General features: G+C 50.3%; 1 protein-coding gene across 2 annotated transcripts in view; it reads left to right on the top strand.

Annotated features, from left to right (window-relative positions):
* PAK1 (p21 protein (Cdc42/Rac)-activated kinase 1) overlaps positions 1-22877 on the top strand; it is a 173954-nt gene that overhangs the window by 137366 nt on the left and 13711 nt on the right. For both annotated transcript variants that reach the window (XM_015420710.1, XM_015420709.1), the window contains exons 6-11: positions 7469-7585; positions 9559-9730; positions 13249-13312; positions 16941-16989; positions 17907-18019; positions 22695-22812. In XM_015420710.1, coding sequence (XP_015276196.1) covers positions 7469-7585; positions 9559-9730; positions 13249-13312; positions 16941-16989; positions 17907-18019; positions 22695-22812 — 633 coding nt within the window. The remainder of the gene's footprint in view (positions 1-7468; positions 7586-9558; positions 9731-13248; positions 13313-16940; positions 16990-17906; positions 18020-22694; positions 22813-22877) is intronic.

The following is a 22877-nucleotide window of genomic DNA, read 5'->3' as shown; positions in this document are numbered from 1 at the left end:
ACAAAGTGGGATTCTTGCTCACAAGACTCCACGGCTTAGAGGGAGCATTGGAAGCAGCATAGACTCAGGTGGGTAGCCTTGTTGGTCTGAAGCAGCAGAACAGAGTTTGAGTCCAGTGGCACCTTTAAGACCAACAAGGTTTTATTCTGGGTGTAAGCTCGGGGTCATTTCCTTTGGGAGCGCACAGGAGCGGAGCTCCGGCAGTAAGGAGCCCTGGGGGCGGACCACGAGGAGCAAGAAGCAGCCAGGTAAGTTGCAGAGCACCTCCCCCTGGCCTGCCTTCAGGTACAAGCTCCCTTCTCTTTGCGTGTCCCCCCCCCAGCTAGCAATCCAAAACAGTCCAGTGGCACCTTTAAGACCAAGTTTTATTCAGGTACAAGCTCTCACTCCTCTGTGAGGGCAGATCTGCACGTCCGTCCCCCCCAATAGCTAGCAATCCAAAACAGTCCAGTGGCACCTTTAAGACCAAGTTTTATTCAGGTACAAGCTCTCACTCCTCTGCGAGGACAGATCTGCACGTCCCCCCCCCCAATAGCTAGCAATCCAGAGCATTCCAGTGGAGCCTGACTTCCGGTTAGCTCTTCTTCTTATGCTAATAAGTTATGCTAATGAGCTCCTGCACCTCTTTTTCTATGAAATGACACCTGGTGTAAGCTGTTGTGCAATAACAATTGATTGGCACAGTAATGAGATAATACGGAGAACAAGAAAAACTGTGAGAAAGTGACGCTTAATATATGTCTTTAAAGAATCATAGAAAAGTGAACAAAAATAATATACATATTATATTATATTATATTATAACCTGCCATGGGCAAAGATGATTGTATGATTGTAATGCTTCTATGAGCTAAGATGATTGTACAATCATCTTAGCCCATGGCAGGTTCTACTATACATTACAGCTGGTATGATTATTGAAAATCTTCTTTGATAATTGTGAGACGTCACCAGAGGATGTGAACTATTGAGAGACAGTTTTTGTCCCACATCTTTGTTCAGAAGAAGATCTTCCTTCGAAACGGCAAGACATTCCAGAGATCACCGTCAATATATATTTTTCTATGATTATGTATATTATTTTTGTTCACTTTTCTATGATTCTTTAAAGACATATATTGAGCGTCACTTTCTCACAGTTTTTCTTGTTCTCCGTGTAAGCTGTTGTGCGCCACGTACGCATCTGAAAAAGTGTGCCTGCACACAAAAGCTTATACCCAGAATAAAACCTTGTTGGTCTTAAGGGTGCCACTGGACTCAAACTTCGTTCGGCTGCTTCAGACCAACACCGCGACCCCACCTGAATCTGTCCGTCTGTCTGCCTTCCTGTCTTCCTCTATCTTTTCAAGAAGCTGCGCTCGTGAATTACCTTGACACGGTAGTGGTACATGTGCCAGCAAACCTGTTGAGGGCGTCTTTTCCAGAGCCCTGGATCCTGGCCATGTTCTTCACCGCGTCTGGATTCCGCTTCGGTTCGCTTTCAGAGAACGCCGCTTTCCCTGACAATTTTGAGGACGTTTTTTTTAAAAAAACCCTTCCTCCTCGTCCCGATTTTATATTTCTTTCCTCGCCTTTGGAAGCGGCTGGTTGTGCCAAGAATGTGTCTGCTCAGACTGATCTTTTTGTGCGACGTCCCCGGCTGACAACAGAAAGGCTGATTTGCAAATTTGCCTGTTGGCCGACGAAACCGTGTATTTCATTTTGGAAGCAAAAGATCGGAATTTTTTTTTTCACGTTTTGATTGAGTGTCGCCTCCTTATGTGTTCGCTTTGCTGGAAGTCTGTCTGAGTGAAATTAGTATTCTAATGTTGTCTGTGGTTAGACTCCTTGTATTTCTTCATTGCTGTTGTTCATCAAGTCTATCAGTGGCTATTAGCCACAAGGTATAGATAGGAACTCTCAGTCTGGGGCAAGTGATGCTCTGTCTTCTTGGTGCTGGGGGAGGAGGGGGCTACAGTGGGAGGGCTTCTAGTGTCCTGGCCCCACTGCTGGACCTCCTGATGGCCCCTGGTATTTTTGGCCACTGTGTGACAAAGTGTTGGACTAGATGGGCCATTGGCCTGATCCAGCATTGGCTTCTCTTATGTTCTTATATTCATTTCCGGCTTATTTATGTTCTTAAGAGCAAAACTTTCACTCCCCCCCAAAAGGCCTGTGAGATATAGAAACCATTGTAGTAGAAAAGAGCAAGAGTCCAGGAGCACCTTAAAGACTAACTAAATTTGTGGCAGGATGGGAGCTTTCGTGAGTCACTGCTCACTTCTTCAGATGCGGCTAGAATGTGAGTCGATCTGTCCTTATATCACAAGGCTGATGGGTTTCCATTCCGTGCGGCTAAATGTTGTGCCTTCCCTGGAGATAGATCCAGATGGGTAGCCGTATCAGTTTGTTTGTAGCAGTAGAAAAGAACAAGAGTCTAGGAGCACCTTAAAGACTAACAAAATGTGTTGCTGGCTGTGAGCTTTTGTTAGTCACTGCTCACGGTCTTCAGATACAGCTAGAATGTGTCCATCTGTCCTTATATCTTGGAGAGTGGAGCAATTTCAGGAGTCTAAGGACAATAACAGGCAAATGATAATAGCCGGCATGACTGGACTAGATGTGATATGCAGAGGGGCAGTAGGTGTGGAGAAATTAGCATTGGTAATGAGACAGGAAACCTAGGTCTCGATTCAGTCCAGGAGGATGCCTTGTCTTGAGCTTCATCATCAGTTGCAACTCAGTAGACTCTCTAATCTCCCTTAGGTCAGCAACTGAATGTCCTGGAAGGTTAAAATGTCCCCCCCCCCCTGTTTTTTTAATTTGTGGTTTCTAATGTCAGACTTAAGTCCATTGATTCTTCGTCGAAGGGACTGTCCGGTGTAGAGGGTGGAAGGGCACTGCGTACACATGATGGCATAAATTGCATTAGAGGATGAGAAGGAGTATGAGCCTGAGATGGTATGGCTGATGTTACTGATGTAGACTTCTTTACATTGGCTTTAGTTCAGGGGAATCTAACTTTAAGCTTGGGAGAGCCAGCACGGCATAGCGAATAAATAATAGCCTAGGACTGGGGAGATACGAGTTCAAATCCACTTAGCCACAAACTTCACCGGGGTGACCTTTTTCTGTTATTGATAATTTTGTTGATTCAGCTCAGCTGTAGGAATCCATAAAACACACAAAAAAGGAAAATGCAATCAAATGAATACCCAAATTACAGTGTCAATACAAACTCTGTCACATCAATTGATCAATAAAATAATAATACAAATTAACATACCCCTATCAATAAGTCTAAATCCATAGAATCCAAGGGGCAGCCTTGGGCCATTGTCTAATTCTCTCTGCCCGGCAGGGTTGTTTGGTGTAGTGGTTAAGTGCGCAGACTTTAATCTAGGAGAACCGGGTTTGATTCCCCACTCCTCCACTTGCACCTGCTGGATGACCTTGGGCAAGCCATAGTTCTGGCACAGCTGTTCTTGAAAAAGAGCAGTTTCTGTCAGAGCTCTCTCAGCCCTACCTACCTCACAGGGTGTCTGTTGTGGGGAGGGGAAGGGAAAGGCGTTTGTGAGTCGCTCTGAGACTCCTTTGGGTAGTGAAGGGCGGGGTATGAATCCAATCTCCTTCTTGTTGGGAGGATAAAATGGAGAAAAGGCAGGCTACAGATGGTGTAATTTAAATAGACACTGTTCCTCCCCAGTATGTTCCTTCAATCCTGAGGGTGTCTTAGAGAGCACACACCCTAGGTTTCCCACAATTGTAGTCTCGTAGTCACGCACAATCCATGTACAGCATACACTTGATTTTTTCTTTATACACGCATTGAGTAATTCTTACGTTCCATTCAACGGACGTACAGCTGAATGTGTGATTTTTTTTAAAGCCACACATTTATCCATGTATTGGCCCCCGGTTTCATTCGTGAATTGAACACACATCAGGCCGTTCTTCCAAACCGATGCAGCACGTCCGTGCAAGACGCAGATGCGCTCACTGTGACACAGAGATGTGGCTAGAAGGGACCCTTATTTCCAGTGTCACCTGTCAGAGGGACGGGCATTTGGCTAGCTGGCCGTAAAGGGAGCGTGACCGTCTCCCCACGCAGCAGGCGAGGCCAGTGGGGCGTCGTGAACAAAGCAAGCTTGAAAGAAAGCCCTCAGCGAGCATTTTCATAAACAGAGGAATGAAAACGGTTGGCACGGGCCCTCCACCCGGGCCTTCTTAATTAGAAACGTCAAAAGCGCGCCAGTGTGCCAACAAACTGTCCTTGTCATCGTCTTCTTCTAAAGGAGGATCAAACCCGGGAGCTCGAGTTCTAATTTGCAGCTATCGTCTGTCCCCTTTAGGGTTCCCAAGTCCAACTTTTGTAATCGCGGGGGGAGTCCTAGATCTCCCTGGGAGTCTCCTGGTGTGCGCGCAAAGCGTACGTACCGCAATCACGCCACCCAGAAGTGACGCAGTCGCATCGCGCACGTTGGGGGCGGGGACACAATCATCTGAGGAGAAACCGTAGAGTTTTCCCTCGGATGATAGAGCGTCCCCCCGCAACGTGCCCAATGCGCTTGCGTCACCTTCGGGTGATGTGTTCACACCAGGCACATCACATGCTTTGGGGGTGGAGTCCCCCCTGGCGGCCCAATCCCTGCTGGCAGGGGAACGGGCCTCTCGGGTGGGGGGTTCCCGCCCCCCGGGGGGACTTGGCAACCCTAGAAGCAGCGAACCCGGTTTGGTAGGGTTTGCTGAGAGGGGAAGAATGAGCACCGCTTCCCAAATTGGCAGCGTGGCCTTTCGGGGCCAGACTTTTTCTTCAGTTTTGCTCTGTGTCACTTTCTCCCAAAGCACGACCCTCTTTCCCCCTCCTGCCATTCCACTGCCGTGCTTGGAGAACCGCAGCAGGCCGATTTTCTGGTTGCCTAGCAACCGCAACACACTTGACCCATTTTCGGGCCCACCGCAGGCCCGAGGTATAGTTCCCAAACTGAGGGAAAAGTGGGGCGATGCAAGGGAACGGGTGGTAGCGGGGGTGGGCACCTTAGACCCTTTCCAGTTCGGTGTAGTGGTTAAGTGCGTGGACTCTAATCTGGGAGAACCGGGTTTGATTCCCCCACTCCTCCACTTGCACCTGGCTGGATGACCTTGGGCAAGCCGTAGTTCTGACAAGAGCTGTCCTTGAAAAAGAGCCGTTTCTGTCAAGAGCTCTCTCAGCCCCACCTACCTCACAGGGGTGTCTGTTGTGGGGAGGGGGAGGGAGAGGGAAAGGAGTTTGTAAGCTGTTCTGAGACTCCTTTGGGTAGTGAAGGGCAGGGTATAAATCCAATCTCTTCTTCTTCTTCAGTGTGTAGCAAGGTTGCCAACTCCAGGCTGGGAAATTCCTGGAGCTTTGGGGGTGGACCTTGGAGAGAGCAGGGTTTGGGGACGGCCCTCAGTGGGGTATAATGCCAGAGACCACCCTCCGAAGCAGCTATTTTCTTTAAATCTTTGTTGTCTGGAGAACATTTGTCATTCCAGGAGATCTCCAGGCCCCACCTGGAGGCTGGCAGTCCTTGTGTGTAGGGCCCAACCTAGCTAACCGGAAAGCTTGAGGCTGCATATTTTTATCCCATTCTTCTTTTAAGACGTTTGGGATAGCGCACACAGTTTTCCCCCCTCACCTTATCCTCACAACAATCCTTTTAGGTAGTTTAGACTAAGAAAGTATGAGTAACCGTAAGTTCACCCCAGTGAGTTTCATGGCAGAGTGAAGACTCGAACCCAGATCTTCCTACCCCTAGTTATACATGCAAACCATTGCAATGACAAGGCTTATCGGTGGGGCCAGTCAGAATATACAAGGTCAAAAACCCCCATAGAAGGTCAAAAACCCTTTTATTCTGAATAACTTAATTTGACACCAACAGCCTCTTATGGTAACATTTTCCGGTAAAGATTATAGCTGCAGTTTGTAGCTAGTTTGGTGTAGTGGTTAGGTGCACAGATTCTAATCTGGGAGAACCGGGTTTGATTCCCCTCTCCTCCACATGCAGCTGCTGGTGTGACCTTGGGTCCATCACAAGTTCTCTCAGAGCTGTCCTCTCAAGGGCAGTTCTCAAGAGAGCCCCACCTACCTCACAAAGTGTCTGCTGTGGGGAGGGGAAGGGAAAGGAGATTGTGAGCTGCTCTGAGACTCCTTCAAGAAGTGAAGGGCGAGGTATAAATTCAATCTCTTCTTCTTTGTTCTACTTGACAATTAACTAGCGTGGTAATTGTGAATATGAAACATGCCAAGCAACGGGGCTACAGATAGGTTGGGTTGGGAAATACCTGGAGATTTGGGGATGGAGCCTGGGGAGGACAGGGACCTCCGTGGGGTATCCCCGAAGTGGGGGTGAATCCCCGACGCAGGGATTCAGGGACTTGCCCTTCAATGGCTTGCCTCTTTCCTACAAGGTCGGGGACAAAGGGTGGCGATAGGGGAACAGCAGTCCCAGAGACACCCCCTTGAATACGGGTTGCCCCAAGGGGCTGTATTATCCCCGATGTTGTTTAACATCTACATGCGCCCCCTTGCCCGGATTGCCCGGAGGTTTGGGCTTGGGTGTCATCAATATGCGGATGACACCCAGCTCTATCTGATGTTGGGCGGCCGGTCGGACTCCAGCCCAGAAGATCTGCAGCGGGCGTTGCAAGCCGTGGCTGGTAGGCTCCGACTGAGTCAGCTGAGGCTAAACCCGGCAAAGACGGAGGTCCTGGGTTTGAGTCGATGTGGTTTGGGGTTGGGGCTCCCACTCCCAAACTTCGAGGGGGCGCCTTTGGTGCCAGCGTCGGAGGTTAGGAGTTTGGGGGTGCTCCTGGACTCCACATTGTCTATGGAGGCCCAGGTAGCAGGCACTGCCAAAGCGGCCTTTTACCATCTTTGGCTGGCTCGGCAGTTGGTTCCCTTTCTCGACCGCGACGACCTAGCCACAGTGATCCATGTGACGGTCACCTCGAGGCTAGACCATTGTAACGCTCTCTACATGGGGCTGCCTTTGTCGCAAATCCGGAAGCTGCAGCTGGTGCAGAATGCTGCAGCCAGGCTGTTGATGGGCCTTCCTAGGGCGGCACACATCCAGCCTGTGCTGAAAGCGCTGCACTGGCTGCCGATAGTATACCGGATTCGCTTCAAAGTGCTGGTTCTTACCTTTAAAGCCCTAGATGGCCAGGGTCCGACATACCTACGGGACCGCCTTTCCCCATATGTTCCCAATGAGCACTACAATCCGGGACTAAACATCTCCTGGCAGTTCCAGGTCCCAAGGAGGCCAGATTAGCAGTGACTAGGGCTGGGGCTTTTTCGGTGGCGGCTCCTATTTGGTGGAATGAGCTCCCAGAGGAGATCCGGGCCCTGCGGGACCTTGCACGGGCACCTGGTATTTTTGGCCACTGTGTGACAGAGTGTTGGACTGGATGGGCCTTTGGCCTGATCCAACATTGGCACCTCTTATGTTCTTATGTTCCATTGCAGAATGTGAAGACCGTGTCGGAAACACCTGCGGTCCCCCCCGTCTCGGAAGACGAAGACGATGAGGATGACGCCGCCCCTCCCCCAGTCATCGCCCCTCGGCCCGAGCACACGAAATCTGTGAGTCGTGTTGCAGCCATTGACCGGTGCTCGCTTACCCTTAGCCAGCGAAGCTTTGGCGCGGCCGATCAGTTCCACACAAGTACAGAGCAATCCGGGAGGGGGGAAAGACAGTTGTGAGAACAGGCCAAGTTTTATGGCTGAGCCAAAACTTGAGGCAGATTTCTTGGGCTCTGCCTAGGGATGCCAGCCTCCAGGTGGGGCCTGGGGATCCCCCCAGAATTACAGCTCGTCTCCAGACTACAGAGACCAGTTCCCCTAGAGCAGGGCTCTTTTTGTAGAAAAAGCCCAGCAGGAGCTCATTAGCATAATAGGCCACAACCAACAGCAGAAACCTATTAGCATATTAGGCCACACCCCTGACAGCACAGCTTTTTAGCATAATAGGCCACACCCCATGTCTTTCCTTGGCTTGCCAGGGCGCCCTGCGGCTGTGCGGAGCCCGGGCAAGCTGGCCCTTGGACAGGCCGGGGAAGGTGCGGGGAGTCATTTAAATGCCGCCCCGATCCTTCCAGGGCCCCCTGGCCTGCCCGCCTCGGAGTTGCTGGAGGGGGGGTTGATCTCCAGGCCTTCCCTCTGTAGCCACACATGCAGAGGTTTTGGCTGTAGTGGGTGTGGCCAACTCTGAAGCCAGCCGGAACTCCGTTCCTGTGCGTTCCTGCCCAGAAATAGCCCTGCCCTAGAGCAAGGGTGGGCAAACTTGCTCACTGTAAGAGCGACACAGAATAAACGTCAGATGTATGAGAGCCACAAGACATGAACAAATATCTCACACACATTTTTATTTAAAAATATGCACATTTGCTTTTTCTTAACATTAAATGAGACTGCCAAAAATAAAAACAAAAGGGGTAGAAGCAGAAATTGACAATTATATTTATTTTGTCCAATGATATTTATTTGTTTGCTAGCAGTAAGTAATTATATTTATTTGTCCAATGTTATTTATTTGTTTGCTAGCAAACAAATAAATATCATTGGACAAATAAATATAATTGTCAATTTCTGCTTTTACCCCTTTTGTTTTTATTTTTTGCAGTTGTTAGCAAATTGTTATTTGACAGTTGTTAGCAAATTGTTATTTGAAAGGCTGTCATGTAGAATTGCTAGCAAATTGTTATTTGAAAGGCTGTCATGCAGAAGATGGAGCGGATCTATTCTCTCTTGCTCCGGATTGCAAGACTAGATCTAATGGGTGGAAATTACAAGGGAGTCATTACTGGCTAAATATCAGGAGAGACTTCCTAACTATAAGAGTGGTTGAGCAGTGGAACAGTCTGCCTCGGGAGGTGGTGGATGCTCCTTCGCTGGACGTTTTTAAGCGGAGTATGTTGTAGGGTATGTTGTAGGGCTCTCTTTCGGCCATTCTCCTGCAGAGTGCGGGAGGTGGTGGATGCTCCTTCACTGGACGTTTTCAAACGAAGGCTGGACGACCGTCTTTCAGGTATGTTGTAGGTATGTAGGGCTATCTTTCGGCTGTGCTCCTGCAGAGTGCGGGGGGTCGGACTAGATGACCTGCAAGGTCCCTTCCAACTCTAACATTCTATGATTTAATATTTGTCCGAGAGAGAAAGAAAAAGAGAGAGAGAGGTGGAAAGAAAGAATGAAAGAGGAGGAAAGAAAGAGAGAGAAAGAAAGAAAGCAAATAGATGGGAGGGCGGGAGGAAAAGTATGCCTCCCCTTCGCTTCCCCAGCTGCCCTGCCGGGAGCGGCACAATATATGTGAAAGAGCCGCGTGTGTCTCCCGAGCCACAGTCTGGCCACCCCTGCCCTAGAGGAACTGCTTTGGATTTGTTTTAGAATCCATGCTGAGCCACGGACTGTTGCCACGTCTTAGGGTGGCAAAGCCCACGTTAATGTCGTGTCGTTGGCGCGTGTTTTCAAGTCCCTTTCTGACGGCCCTTCCGTAATGCAGTGTTTTGGACCATCCACCTTCACGCGCAGCTCTTTCTCTTCTTCTGCCCGTAAACTAGATATACACCCGCTCTGTGATCGAGCCTCTTCCCCCGACCAAAGACGTGGCCACTTCACCGCTTCCTTCCCCGTCAGACAACAACACGACGCCCCCCGACACGCTGACCAGGAGTGCCGACAAGCAGAAGAAGAAACCCAAAATGACGGATGAAGAGATCTTGGAAAAGCTCAGTAGGTCTCTCTTGCTAAAACGCGTCTTTGGAAGGAAGCTGCTCAGCTTCCACGTTGCAAATGCCACGGAGTTCAGAATTGCGGTTGCAGAAGGGACAACTAGGGTCGCCAGATTCCTCCCGCCAATCAGCAGGGGAGGGGAGGGGACTTACTGGGAGAAGCAGGGAGGCCCATCTGATGTGCAAAGTGTCTTATGTCACTGTCCACATGACCCGGAAGTGATGTCATCACTTCTGGAACATTGGGGTGAAGCTCTAGTATTTGGGCAAAAACTCTATGGTAAATTTGGCTTCTACCATAGAGTTTTTGACCTGAAGTGATGTGACCCGGAAGTGGCGCCCACATGACCCAGAAGTGACATCATCACATCCGGGTCATCAGGGTGACACTCTGGTATTTGGGCAAAAGCTCTATGGTAAATTCGGCTTCTACCATAGAGTTTTTGCCCAAATACCAGAGTGTCACCCTGATGACCCGGATGTGATGATGTCACTTCTGGGTCATGTGGGTGCCACTTCCGGGTCACATCACTTCAGGTCAACGACCCAGACGTGATGACGTTACTTCTGGGTACAGGTCACTGCATTTCGCTCTCTTTTTGGGGGTAAGTCCACCCCCCACCAGCTAATTGATCGCTGGTGGGCAGGTGGAGCCTGGCAGCGGGGGACACCCCCCCCTCCATCAGGGGGTCTGGCAGCCCTGGGCACAACATTTCTTCCAGTTTTCACCTCCTGCCTGGGTGGTATGTGTTCCTTGGTGGCCAGCCCCAGAGTGCCAGTTTTTGCACTTGCCACCATCTGAAAGGAATGTATCTCTCTCCCCCGCCACCACTCCTTTTCTGCCAATTCTCAAAGTGACTTAGGTTGTGGGCTAAGTAATATTTTATCTGCTTCTAGGTGCTGATGCCAAAGCCACCCTGAAAGCAGGTTTTTTTCCCTCTCAACTTTGGGATGTGTGAGATTGAATTTTAATGGTGGGGCAGAATGACAGAGAGATGCTCACGGTATCTCAGCTTGTGTTTCAAAGAAGGTAGCTGCAAATCCCTGGCCTCCTGGGATGTGTCTAAAATCCACCTGCAGGCTTCACGAAGGGCAGGGCTCGGCTGCAGGCACCACTGGAATTCCGACGCAGCGTGGTGGGGCACAGCCACAAAACGGCCGCCACAAAACGGCTGCTGCAGGCGGCAGAGCCGGCTATGAAATGATTACCCAGGCATGACTTCAGTCATGCAGTGGAGATCTTTGTGCTGCAGCGGTTGCTAGAATACAGCTAGAATGTGAGTCTATCCTTGTATCACAAGCAGGGGTCATTTCCTACAGGAGCGCACAGGAGCGGAGCTCCGGCAGTAAAGAGCCCAGGGGGCGGGCACATGCAACAAGCCCCGCCCCCTGCTCCCAGCAGCCCTCAGTCAGAGCAAGAAGCAGCCAGGTAAATTGCAGAGCCCCCCCCCGGTCCAAAACAGTCCAGTGGCACCTTTAAGGCCAAGTTTTGTTCAGGTACAAGCTCTCCCTCCTCTGCTAGGACAGATCTGCCCTTCCCCCCTCCCATAGCTAGCAATCCAAAACAGATTTTACTTGTCGTGAGAGTTTTGGCTTCTTTCTTTTCCCCTTCCTTTTGGTTGGGATGGGGGGGATAGATAAAATTGGATGCAGTTTGATTTGGAGGGGGGGTACCGATTCAGTCCAGTGGAGTTTGAGCGGTGGGTGTTGCCTTCTGACTCACTTCCGGTGATGTCAGGGGGTGTGGCATATGCAAATAAGTTATGCTAATGAGTTGTGCTAATGAGCTCCTGCACCTCTTTTTCTTCGAAATGACCCCTGGGCAACCCTATTTGACGGAGAGAGGCAGAGAGAGAGAGAGAAGGAGAGAGAGAGAGAGAGAGAGAGAGAGAGAGAGCTGAGGATGGGGAAAACCTGGAAAGTGGGCGATTGGAAGATGAGGTCATCGGGCTGCTCTTAACAACAGCCCAGGGAGCAAAGGTGGATCAAATTGTCTGTGCGGAACCAGCTTCGGCTGCCGTAGACGCGCCACCACTTTCAGCACCTCCATCGATCATGCCCGAATGTGTTGTGTCTCCCTTGCGGGGCTGATGCCGGATTCCTGTAATGGGAAGCCAAACTGAATCCATAATGGTTCCTCTTCTCCAAATAGTATTATTAATTCATGGATAAGAAATGAAGCCAGCAGCTAGCTAGCACACAGGGATCCGTGAGCTGTATTAATTAGTTGAAATATTAATCGTGTACACGCCGAGAGCCAGAGCCTTGTTGCTTTAGAGTGTCAACTCTGAGATGCTGGAGAGTGAGATGGAGTCTTTTGGGTCTCCCCTGTACGTCTCTGATCCAGCCACTTTCTGGGAAACCAGCTGACGCTGCTTGTAAAAGCTTGGCCTAGCGTGCCGGTTCACCACCGTGATGCCCACTCACCCACTCCTGGGTTTTTTTTTTTCCTCCCTGGCGCCTGCTTTCCTCGTGAATCTTGGAGGTAAACTGCAAAGGATCTTAGTGCATTAGACAGATCCATGGAGGAGAGGTCTATCAGTGGCTACTAGGCACGGGGATTCAAGTGAACCTCCGTATCCAGAGGCAGTCAACCTCTGGATGTGAGCTTTTGTGTGCACGCCCACTTCATCAGACTTTGAAATGGAATTACAGCTCATAGTTGTATATATAGATGGCTTTCCAGTTCAATGTCTGATGAAGTGTGCGTGCACACGGAAGCTCACATCTTTCAAAATAAAGTTGGCGCCCAGCAGCGCCTTTAAGACCAACAAAGTTTTGTGAAACGACATTCTCCCAAAAAATTACATGGTACACCTTGGGGGGTCAATGTTCCCTCTAAGCTGAGTTAGTGCGAGCTGGCTCACAGATGTCGTAGGGCTATCTTTCGGCTGTGTTCCTGCAGAGTGCAGGGGGTTGGACTAGATGACCTCTATGGTCCCTTCCAACTCTTAACATTCTATGATTCTGTGAAGTGTGCCTTGCAGACGAAAGCTCAGATCTTGAACAAAACTTTGTTGGTCTTAAAGGTGCCGCTGGACTCTAACTTTGTTCTGTTGCTTCAGACCGACACGGCTGACCACCTTGATTTTATTTTGAAAGTTATAGAAGATCTAAGCCAGTGATGGCGAACCTTTTAGAGACCGAGTGCCCAAACTGCGACCCAAAACCCACTTATTTATCGCAAAGTGCCAACACGGCAATTTAACCTAAATACTGAGGTTCTACTTTAGAAAAAACAACTCATACACTAACTTAAGATGATCCAAACAAAGTAAGGAAAGCAATCCCAAATGCTTTCATTTACTTAACATTATTTGGCAGAGAATTCGACACTTTAATGATGGTCTGGGCCTGGCTGGGGCGATGGCATGCGTGCCCGCAGAGAGGGCTCTGAGTGCCACCTCTGGCACGTGTGCCATAGGTTCGCCACCACTGATCTAAGCTGTCTGTTGCCTCAGTGACACGGAATGTTCATGTCGGTCTTTGCTCTCTGCTCCCCCGCCAATTTGTTTTAAGGAGGCATCGTGAGCGTGGGTGACCCCAAGAAGAAATACACAAGCTTCGAAAAGATCGGACAAGGGTGAGTGGATCGGTTCCCAAATCCCTCCGCTACCTCCTTTAGCGAAACAGGAAACAGACCTGACTTTGTATTGCTAGGAATATTCTTTCTCCTTGGCTCAAGTCACGCCAAGCCGTTCTGTGATCGAATTCTCCTCCTCGGCTCTTGACTCAGTGACTGCCTGGGCGCACACGGTTGGGGCTTCGCTAGTTTTAATTTAAGAGTACGCATCCTTCCATGATTGAATGCCTAAATATAGCTCTGTGCGGGAACAGAGCACCTTGTTTGGAAAGCCCGGGCCTCTCCCAGAATTACAGACTTTTTTACCCTGCCCCCTTGGTGCTCCCATTTCCCTTTATCAGCTTTCTGTATTTTGGGAAGACACTTGTTCCAGCGTTTTAAACACGTTGACGGTTAACCGTCAATGTTCTCTGTGCAATACCTGCATGGAGATGGTTGCACTGATTTTCCCCCCCCCTGAAGGAATGCAGCTCGAGATCCCCCTTTCAGTGCTCAGGAATACAGGTTTGCAGGATTTCCTGATGCCTGCCGCAGGTGACCGCGGTGTCCCCAGATTTCCCTTGGGTTTGGATTGGACATCTGAGCCACAAAAGCAGGGGTCATTTCCTGCAGGAGCGCACAGGAGCGGAGCTCCGGCAGGAAAGAGCCCAGGGGGTGGGCACATGTCACATGCCACAAGCCCTGCCCCCTGCTCCTAAGACCAAGTCTTATAGAGGTACAAGCTCTCCCTCCTCTGCAAGGACAGATCTGCCCGTTCCCCCCCCCCCAATAGCTAGCAATCCAAAACAGTCCAGTGGAGCCTTTAAGACCACGTTTTATTCAGGTACAGGCTCTCCCTCCTCTGCAAGGACAGATCTGCAACGTCCCCCCCCCCAATAGCTAGCAATCCAAAACAGTCCAGTGGAGCCTTTAAGACCACGTTTTATTCAGGTACAGGCTCTCCCTCCTCTGCAAGGACAGATCTGCAACGTCCCCCCCCCCAATAGCTAGCAATCCAAAACAGTCCAGTGGAGCCCGAGCGGTGGGTGTTGCCTTCTGACACACTTCCGGTGATGTCAGGGGGTGTGGCATATGCAAACAAGCTATGCTAATGAGCTCCTGCACCTCTTTTTTCTACGAAATGACCCCTGCAGAAAAGGATGTGCCTCCTGCGCTCCCCTCGGTTTTCACCTTGTGCCAATACTATGGCTGGCCCTAGCCAGCCAGATGTTGAGAGGTTTGCCCCAGCAGGCCTCTTTGGTAATGGCCACCAGCTGTGGAGAGCGGTACTGCCCCCTTCCATTCCCAGTTTGGGCACCACCTTGTCCTCTTTCCCAGCATATGCCTGGTGGTGTCTCTGCGGCACACCTTTTTACCGAGTCAACCCACTGGTCGGTCGAGCTCCGTATTGTCTACTCCAACTGGCAGCTGTCCTGAAAGATTGCTGGTTAAAGGTATTCTCCAGCCATGCCACCTTTTATTGGCCACACCAGGGCCTCCCCGTGGACTTCATACGTGTGCCGCAACCCTTCTCCAATATTTTGCTTATGCAGGAGACCATCAACCAAATCTGAACGAGGGTATGAGGAAGTATTCCTTTTTTCCTTTTACATTTACACTTAGCTTTTAAATGAGTTCATTTTGGGTGTTTTTTAAAAACCTTTTGGTACCTCTGGACTGTAGCATCCTCCATAGCCTAAGTCAGTGGTGGTGTTTTAGATCGCTGGGAGTTTGCACAGACTCCTTGGCTCTTGGGTCATGAAGACAGACAGCGTGTGGGTTCCGAGGGGCTGCTTTGTCATGTGGCCAACCATTCCAGTAAGTCGGCCTACCCACAAACAAACCCACAGGGTGCTGAAAGGTTGAACCACAGCCAGAGGCAAATGTAACATAATAAACCATCAAAGGAAACGAAGATTTGCCTGTGTCAAGTGTCAGCCAATATCAGGGCTCCATCCAGAGAAGGTTAGAAATGCTGAAACTCAAGCTACATCAAACTGTTAAGGTGAAAAGGGTTTTTTTTTTGGGGGGGGGGAAGGCAACATCAGGGGAAGGCCTCAGCCTCTCTGCCCTGTTGATGGCCCTCAAGAGGAACTGGCTGGCCCCTGTGTGAGACGGGATGCTGGACTAGATGGACCTTCACTGGCCTGACCCAGCAGGGCTCTTCTGAGGTTCTTATCAGGGGAAGGCCTCGGCCTCTATGCCCTGTTGTTGGCCCTCCAGAGGAACTGACTGGCCCCTGTGTGAGACAGGAGGCTGGACTAGAGGGACCCTCACTGGCCTGATCCAGCAGGGCCCTTCTTAGGTTCTTATCAGGGGAAGGCCTCGGCCTCTCTGCCCTGTTCTTGGCCCTAGAGAGGAACTGGCTGGCCCCTGTGTGAGACAGGATGCTGGACTAGATGGACCCTCACTGGTCTGACCCAGCAGGGCTCTTCTGAGGTTCTTATAAGGGGAAGGCCTCAGACTCTCTGCCCTGTTGTTGGCTTTCCAGAGGAACTGGCTGGCCCCTGGGTGAGAGAGGAGGCTGAACTAGATGGACCACTGGGCTGATCCAGCAGGGCTCTTGTTAGGTTCTTATCAGGGGAAGGCCTCGGCCTCTATGCCCTGTTGATGGCCTTCCAGAGGAACTGTTTGGCCCCTGTGTGAGACGGGATGCTGGACTAGATGGACCACTGGTCTGACCCAGCAGGGCTCTTCTGAGGTTCTTATCAGGGGAAGGCCTCGGCCTCTATGCCCTGTTGATGGCCTTCCAGAGGAACTGGTTGGCCCCTGTGTGAGACAGGAGGCTGGACTAGATGGACCCTCACTGGTCTGACCCAGCAGGGCTCTTCTGAGGTTCTTATCAGGGGAAGGCCTCGGCCTCTATGCCCTGTTGATGGCCTTCCAGAGGAACTGGTTGGCCCCTGTGTGAGACAGGAGGCTGGACTAGTTGGACCCTCACTGGTCTGACCCAGCAGGGCTCTTCTGAGGTTCTTATCAGGGGAAGGCCTCGGCCTCTATGCCCTGTTGATGGCCTTCCAGAGGAACTGGTTGGCCCCTGTGTGAGACAGGAGGCTGGACTAGATGGACCCTCACTGGTCTGACCCAGCAGGGCTCTTCTGAGGTTCTTATCAGGGGAAGGCCTCGGCCTCTATGCCCTGTTGATGGCCTTCCAGAGGAACTGGTTGGCCCCTGTGTGAGACAGGAGGCTGGACTAGTTGGACCCTCACTGGTCTGACCCAGCAGGGCTCTTCTGAGGTTCTTATCAGGGGAAGGCCTCGGCCTCTATGCCCTGTTGATGGCCTTCCAGAGGAACTGGTTGGCCCCTGTGTGAGACAGGAGGCTGGACTAGATGGACCCTCACTCGTCTGACCCAGCAGGGCTCTTCTGAGGTTCTTATCAGGGGAAGGCCTCGGCCTCTCTGCCCTGTTATCATTCAGAGGAACTGGTTGGCCACTGTGTGAGACAGGATGCTGGACTAAAGGGACCACTGCTCTGATTCAGCAGGGCTCTTCTGATGTTCTTATACCAAGGAGTAACTGTTGGTAGGCTCATAACATGTTTGCTGCAGACTTCCTGCTAGTAAGCTTTGAGCATAACATTCAAGGTTTTCTGCCTTGGCTGCTATATTGACCATTTCCCCATCTCCCTCTCTCCCCCTTTTGTTTAGAGCTTCGGGCACCGTTTATACAGCGATGGATGTGGCTACAGGGCAGGAGGTGAGTCCTTGGAGGCGTCTGCTTCTTAAATGTCTGCTGGGAGCTGCCCCCCCCCCCCCAATGGCAAAACAAACTCTTCCAAATGCAGTTCTTTCAGGTGTATCTGGGACATTCTCCATGGGTTACAAGCCCTGATGCTGAACGTGTTTGCAGGGGAGGAATGACTCGGCACAAATCCGCCGACTCACGGCTTCCCTTGGAAACTGGGCGCTGTTCCAAAGTAATGTAACTCGGTTGGATTTCCTCAGAAAACCCTTCCCCCCCCAAAAAAGCTTTTGGGTAAATCGATCCAGTGTTCTACTTCAAAACCGTCTGCCTTGGCAGCGGAGAGCTGTTTTCTCTTAAGGGGGGAAAAAACTCTCCAGTGATTTCTCTTGTGCGTGAGCGTACATACAAAGTTGTGTGAACTTTTTCAAATCTTGTTACGAAAATGGTTGTTTTCCTGCCCGTTTTTATATGCGCCTTGCCTGCCTTAAGACACTTAGAAGGGCAGCTGGACGTTATTTGGCGTGGTGCTCAGGAGCGCGGACTCTAATCTGGGAGAACCGGGTTTGATTCCCCACGCCTCCACATGCGGCTGCTGGTGTGACCTTGGGTCAGTCACAAGTTCTCTCAGAGCTGTTCTCTCGAGGGGAAACCTGGAAGTGACGTCCGGTAGTTCTGGGAATCGGCGGACGCTCTGTGGCTTTCCCACAGAGTTTCCAGCGATTCCTAGAGCTACCCCCTACCACAGACAGGATTTCCTGGAAGTCATTGTCTGACGGCGTGTGCATGCGGATGAAAGCTCACACCTTGAATAAAACTTTGTTGGACTCAAAGGTGCCGCTGGACTCCTTGTTCTTGGGCAAATAGTTGATCCACTCAATTAAGAGGTGTGATTCCCTCTCTTTTTCCCTCCCCCCGATTTTTAATTCCAGGTTGCCATCAAACAGATGAACTTGCAGCAGCAGCCAAAGAAAGAGCTGATCATTAACGAAATCCTGGTCATGAGGGAAAACAAGAACCCCAACATTGTCAACTATCTGGACAGGTGCGTGCCGTAGCTACCGAGAGGGAGATTCACGTGTGGGATCATGGTCTGGGGTAGAGCCAGTATCATTGGATAGGGGGGTTGTCTTTGGATGTTTTCTCGGTCTCCAGGCCCCCCAATCATCCTCGTCGCTCTCCTCTGCACCCGCTCCATTCCGTCCATTCATGGGCAGGTTCCTATGGGAACCTGGTGGCATCCATTTTGCGAAACTGACGGCATCTCTTGGGCAAACATGGCTACTGTGGCCTCCGCGGCAACTAATACCTTAGCCACCCCAGTTGAATTGAGTGCATGAAGTCTAGATTCGCTTGTTTTGCATAATTGCGCTTCCCGCACTCCTAGAGAGGGGTCGCTTCGGCCGTCTGCCGCGACGCCTGCCTAGCCTCTCCTCTCTCTGCCGTTTCCCCAACTTGTGGGAGCTCACCAAATATTGCCCATGGGGTTTTGCTCTCATCTCGGCCGCCTCGAGGACTGTTTATTCACTTCCCTTACTAGTAATTCGCTTTTATTTTTGTTCTGTTTATTTGTATAGTTATGCCCCGCTCTTCTCCACAGTGTGGACACAAAGTGGTTAACAGTGTCATTCTCCCCGCCTCTTTTTTATCCTCAGAGAGCTGCCCTGTGAGGTAGGTTGGGGCCGTGAGAGCGCATGATCGGCTCGAGGTCAACCTGTGAACACCCATAGCAAAATGGGGATTCTGACCTGGGTCCAGCGCTTCAAACCAGGGGTCCCCAACCTTTTTGAGCCTGTGGGCGTCTTTGGAATTCTGACTAGGGGGGGAAGCGCACCCACAAAATGGCTGCCTCAGGAGGCGGGGCTACACACAGAGGAAGTCCAAATTCAGAGAGGTAATACAAAATACCATGGGAAACGGGGGTGAAAAATAAAATAAAGAAGAAGAGATTGGATATATACCCCACCCTTCACTACCCGGAGGAGTCTCAGTGCGGTTTATATCCCACCCTTCACTACCCGGAGGAGTCTCAGAGCGGCTTACAGTCTCCTCTCCCTTCCCCTCCCCACAACAGACACCCTGTGAGGTAGGTGGGGCTGAGAGAGCTCTTTCGAAGACTTCTCCTGAGAGAACAGCTCTGAGAGAGCTTGTGACTGACCCAAGGTCACACCGGCAGCTGCATGCGGAGGAGTGGGGACTCAAACCCGGTTCTCCCAGATTAGAGTCCGCGCCCCTAACCACTACACCAAAACTGGCTCTCACAGTCATACACTGTGGTGGCTGCTGTGTCTGAAACAATGTTATTTTAAGCTGCATATCTGATCAGATCTGGAGTGTCAATCATAAGCCCTGCTGGGTAAGAGCTCCGCCCACTTTCTAAAAACACATGGTGGGCACGAGAAAAGTTGGTGCCAGGGTATAATGCCAACTTAGAGGAGTATAATGTCCCAGATTCCACTCTCCAAAGCAGCCATTTCCTCCAGGGTAACTAGAGTTGCCAACCTCCAGGTGGGGTACCAGTTGTGGCCTTTGCATTTAATCTTACACTATGCTTACAAAATGAATTCTGATGCTTTGGATGCTCATCTCAGGATGCTTAGCTTTCCCCCATTATTATTATTATTATTATTATTATTATTATTATTATTATTATTATTATTATTATTATTTCAGCTTACTACCCCGCTCTAACCCCCCCCACAATTTTTTTTAAAAAGCTAGTGCAAATGTTTGCGATAACCATAAGGAGTTGGACGCGTCACTCTGTGCGCGTTCAGGACCGTCGGAAGACCTCCTTCCTTCGCCCCTCTTCAAGACATGCTGCTTTGGCGATTTTCTTCCTCCAGTGAGGAAGGAGGCAAGCTGTTCTGAACATTTGCTTTCTCCCTCCCGCGGGGACAGGAGAAGCCCCATCGATTCCACTCTGGTGCCAATTCAGCCATGCTCACAGGGAAAAATTAGCCGTGCTCTGATTCTCAAGATTCAAGTGTCCCCCCCCCCCCCTTTGGTTGTCCGTGAAACAATTTCCTCTTGTTCTTAGCGACGGTAATGGGTCCCAAGGCCACCTCAGATCAACCCCAGAGAGCCAGTTTGGTGTAGTGTTTAGGAGTGTGTGCTCTAATCTGGGAGAACTGGGTCTGATGCCCGACTCCTCCACATGCAGCTGCTGGTGTGACCTTGGGTCAGTCACAAGTTCTCTCAGAGCTGCTCTGGAAAGAGCAGTTCTTGAAAGAGCTCCCTCAGCTCCACCTGCCTCACAAGGTGTCCCAGGGGAGGAGAAGGGAAGCCGCTCCAAGACTCCTTTGGGTAGTGGAGGGCGGGAGATAAACCCAATCTTCTCCTACCCTCCTCCCCCTGCCCCAAGGGTAACATCCGGAAAAATAGCCACGTACCTGGCCTCCCATTCGTGGCTTTCGTGGCCAGTACCCGTGGGGTATTTCTGCCTTCTGGAATGCAGAAACAGTCGGAATGCAGAAATAGTGCAGAAGGATTCTGTTACGGTAGATGGCCATGAAACGAAATGTCTGGCACTTAAGCTGGTCATTTTCTCTCCGCTTACTCTATCTCACAGTGTTGTTGTGAGACAGACGAAGCTGCCTTCTACTGAATCAGACCATCGGTTCATCAAGGTCCGGATTGTCTACTCAGACTAGCAGCAGCTCTCCAGGGTCTCAGGTGGAGTTCTTTCCCATCACCTCCCACCTGGTCCTTTCTAACTGGAGATGCCGGGGATTGAACCTGGGACCCTCTGCATGCCAAGCAGATGCTCTTATCACTGACCAGAGCCCCTCCCCAAAGCATCAAGCAGTCTTCCTTAGTGGTACGATCCATTCTCAACATTTATTTATTCATTTGTATTTTACTTCACTTGTACCCCTCGTTTCTCCCCAGTGGAGATAGATCAAGACGGGGAGCCGTGTTCGTCTGTCTGTAGCAGTAGGAAAGAGCATAAGAACATAAGATAAGCCAATGTTGGATCAGGCCAATGGCCCATCCAGCCCAACACTCTGTCACACAGTGGCCAAAAAGACCAGGTGCCCTCAGGAGGTCCAGCAGTGGGGCCAGGACATTAGAAGCCCTCCCACTGTTGCCCTCCCACTGTTGCCCCCCCCCAAAAACACCAAGAATACAGAGCATCCCTTGCTCCAGACCGAGAGTTCCTATCTATACCTTGTGGCTAAGAGCCACCAATGGATCTCTGCTCCATATACTTATCTAATTCCCTCTTGAAGCTGTTCGTGCTTGTAGCCGCCACCACCTCCTGTGGCAGAGAATTCCATGTGTTAATCACTCCGAGTCAAGTAGCACCTTAAAGACTAACAAGGAGCTTTCGGGAGTCACTGAGGATTTGCGGAACCCGGAATTCAAGTTCCTGGTCGACCAAGGACAGCCTTCAGGAAAAATGAAGGCCACGCCAGGAGGCAGGAAAGACGAAAAAAAACAAGGTGCAAGGTAGAAAGTTTGTTTGGCTCTAATGGATCCCTTTTCCTACACGTTTTGCTATGAACTTCATCAGGGGGTCTTCTAAACGGGAGCTGAAAAATCTCTGTAAAAGATCCCCTGACAAAGCTCATAGCCAAATGCGTAGATAAGCTTTCTACCTTGCATCTTGTTCTTTTTTTTGTCTTTCCTGCCTACTGGTGTGGCCATCATTTTTCCCAAAGGCCGTCCATATATCAAAGGAATCACTGATCAGATGGGAAAACGTATGAAAAAACACAACCTACAAACAGTATTCAGACCCACCAGAAAAATACAACAGATGCTACGATCGGCATAAGACAGAAGAAGACCCCCTTGCTTCTGCAGGAGTATACTGCATACCATGCACTTGTGGACAGGTTTACACCTGGACCACACAGCATAGCATTCAGACAAGAATAAAAGAACATGAAAGAAACTGCAGACTTGGCCAACCTGAAAAATCAGCTGTGGCTGAACATAGCCCAACTCAAACAGGACACAGTATCTTATTCCAAGACTCCAAAAGGCCGGACAACACATCCAATTACCATGTCAGATTACATAGGGAAGCCATTGAAATTCATAAACACGATTTCAACAGGAAAGAAGAGAGTTTAAAAATAAATAAATAGGGCATGGTTTCCTGTCCTGAAAAACACAAAAGGCTCTACCTCTGACAATAGCAGTACAGATAAGATTAGAATTTCAACAGCCAATCCACATACAAAAGAACCTCCGCAGGAAACAGGGAACCTCCTCAGGAAACAATCCAAATACAAAAGAACCTCATCAGGAAAGCTCCTCCATTGGCATGTTCACAGCCTGGGGAATGATAATGACTCAGCCCTACCCCACCTTCCTGAGTAGATATAAATTACCTGCCAATCATTTTCGTCTCACCTTGACACAGAGAGTACTCCATCTTTCTGTGTTATACCTCTGAGGATGCCAGTCACAGCTACTGGCAAAACGTCTGGTCCTGCAATGCCAAGACCACGGCCACACAACCCGGAAAATCTACAACAGCCAATGAACTCCGGCCGTGGAAGCCTTTGACAACATGCTGTCCTTGGTTGACCAGGAATCTGAATTCCGGGTTCCCCAAATCCGACCCTGTCCCACTAACGCACACCGGCTATTGATGCTCCCAGCTGGCTCATTCTTAAAAATATCTCCACTCTCGGATTTGGCAGTAGAGTATGTTTGGCTGAAGAAACTCACAGTTCACCTTCTGTTGTTTCTCCGGCTTTCTGCAGTTACCTCGTGGGGGATGAGCTGTGGGTCGTCATGGAGTATTTGGCCGGCGGCTCTCTGACAGACGTGGTGACGGAGACCTGCATGGACGAAGGGCAGATAGCGGCCGTGTGCCGAGAGGTAAGGGCTTGTCGGAGAAGCGACGGGCCGGCTAAGTGTACAGTTACTGTAAATACCACTGAAAG

Source organism: Gekko japonicus, unplaced genomic scaffold (assembly GCF_001447785.1).
Source record: "Gekko japonicus isolate JY-2015 unplaced genomic scaffold, Gekko_japonicus_V1.1 scaffold1409, whole genome shotgun sequence".
Taxonomy (NCBI): Eukaryota; Metazoa; Chordata; class Lepidosauria; order Squamata; family Gekkonidae; genus Gekko; species Gekko japonicus.
This window is presented reverse-complemented; position numbering and strand designations above follow the sequence as displayed.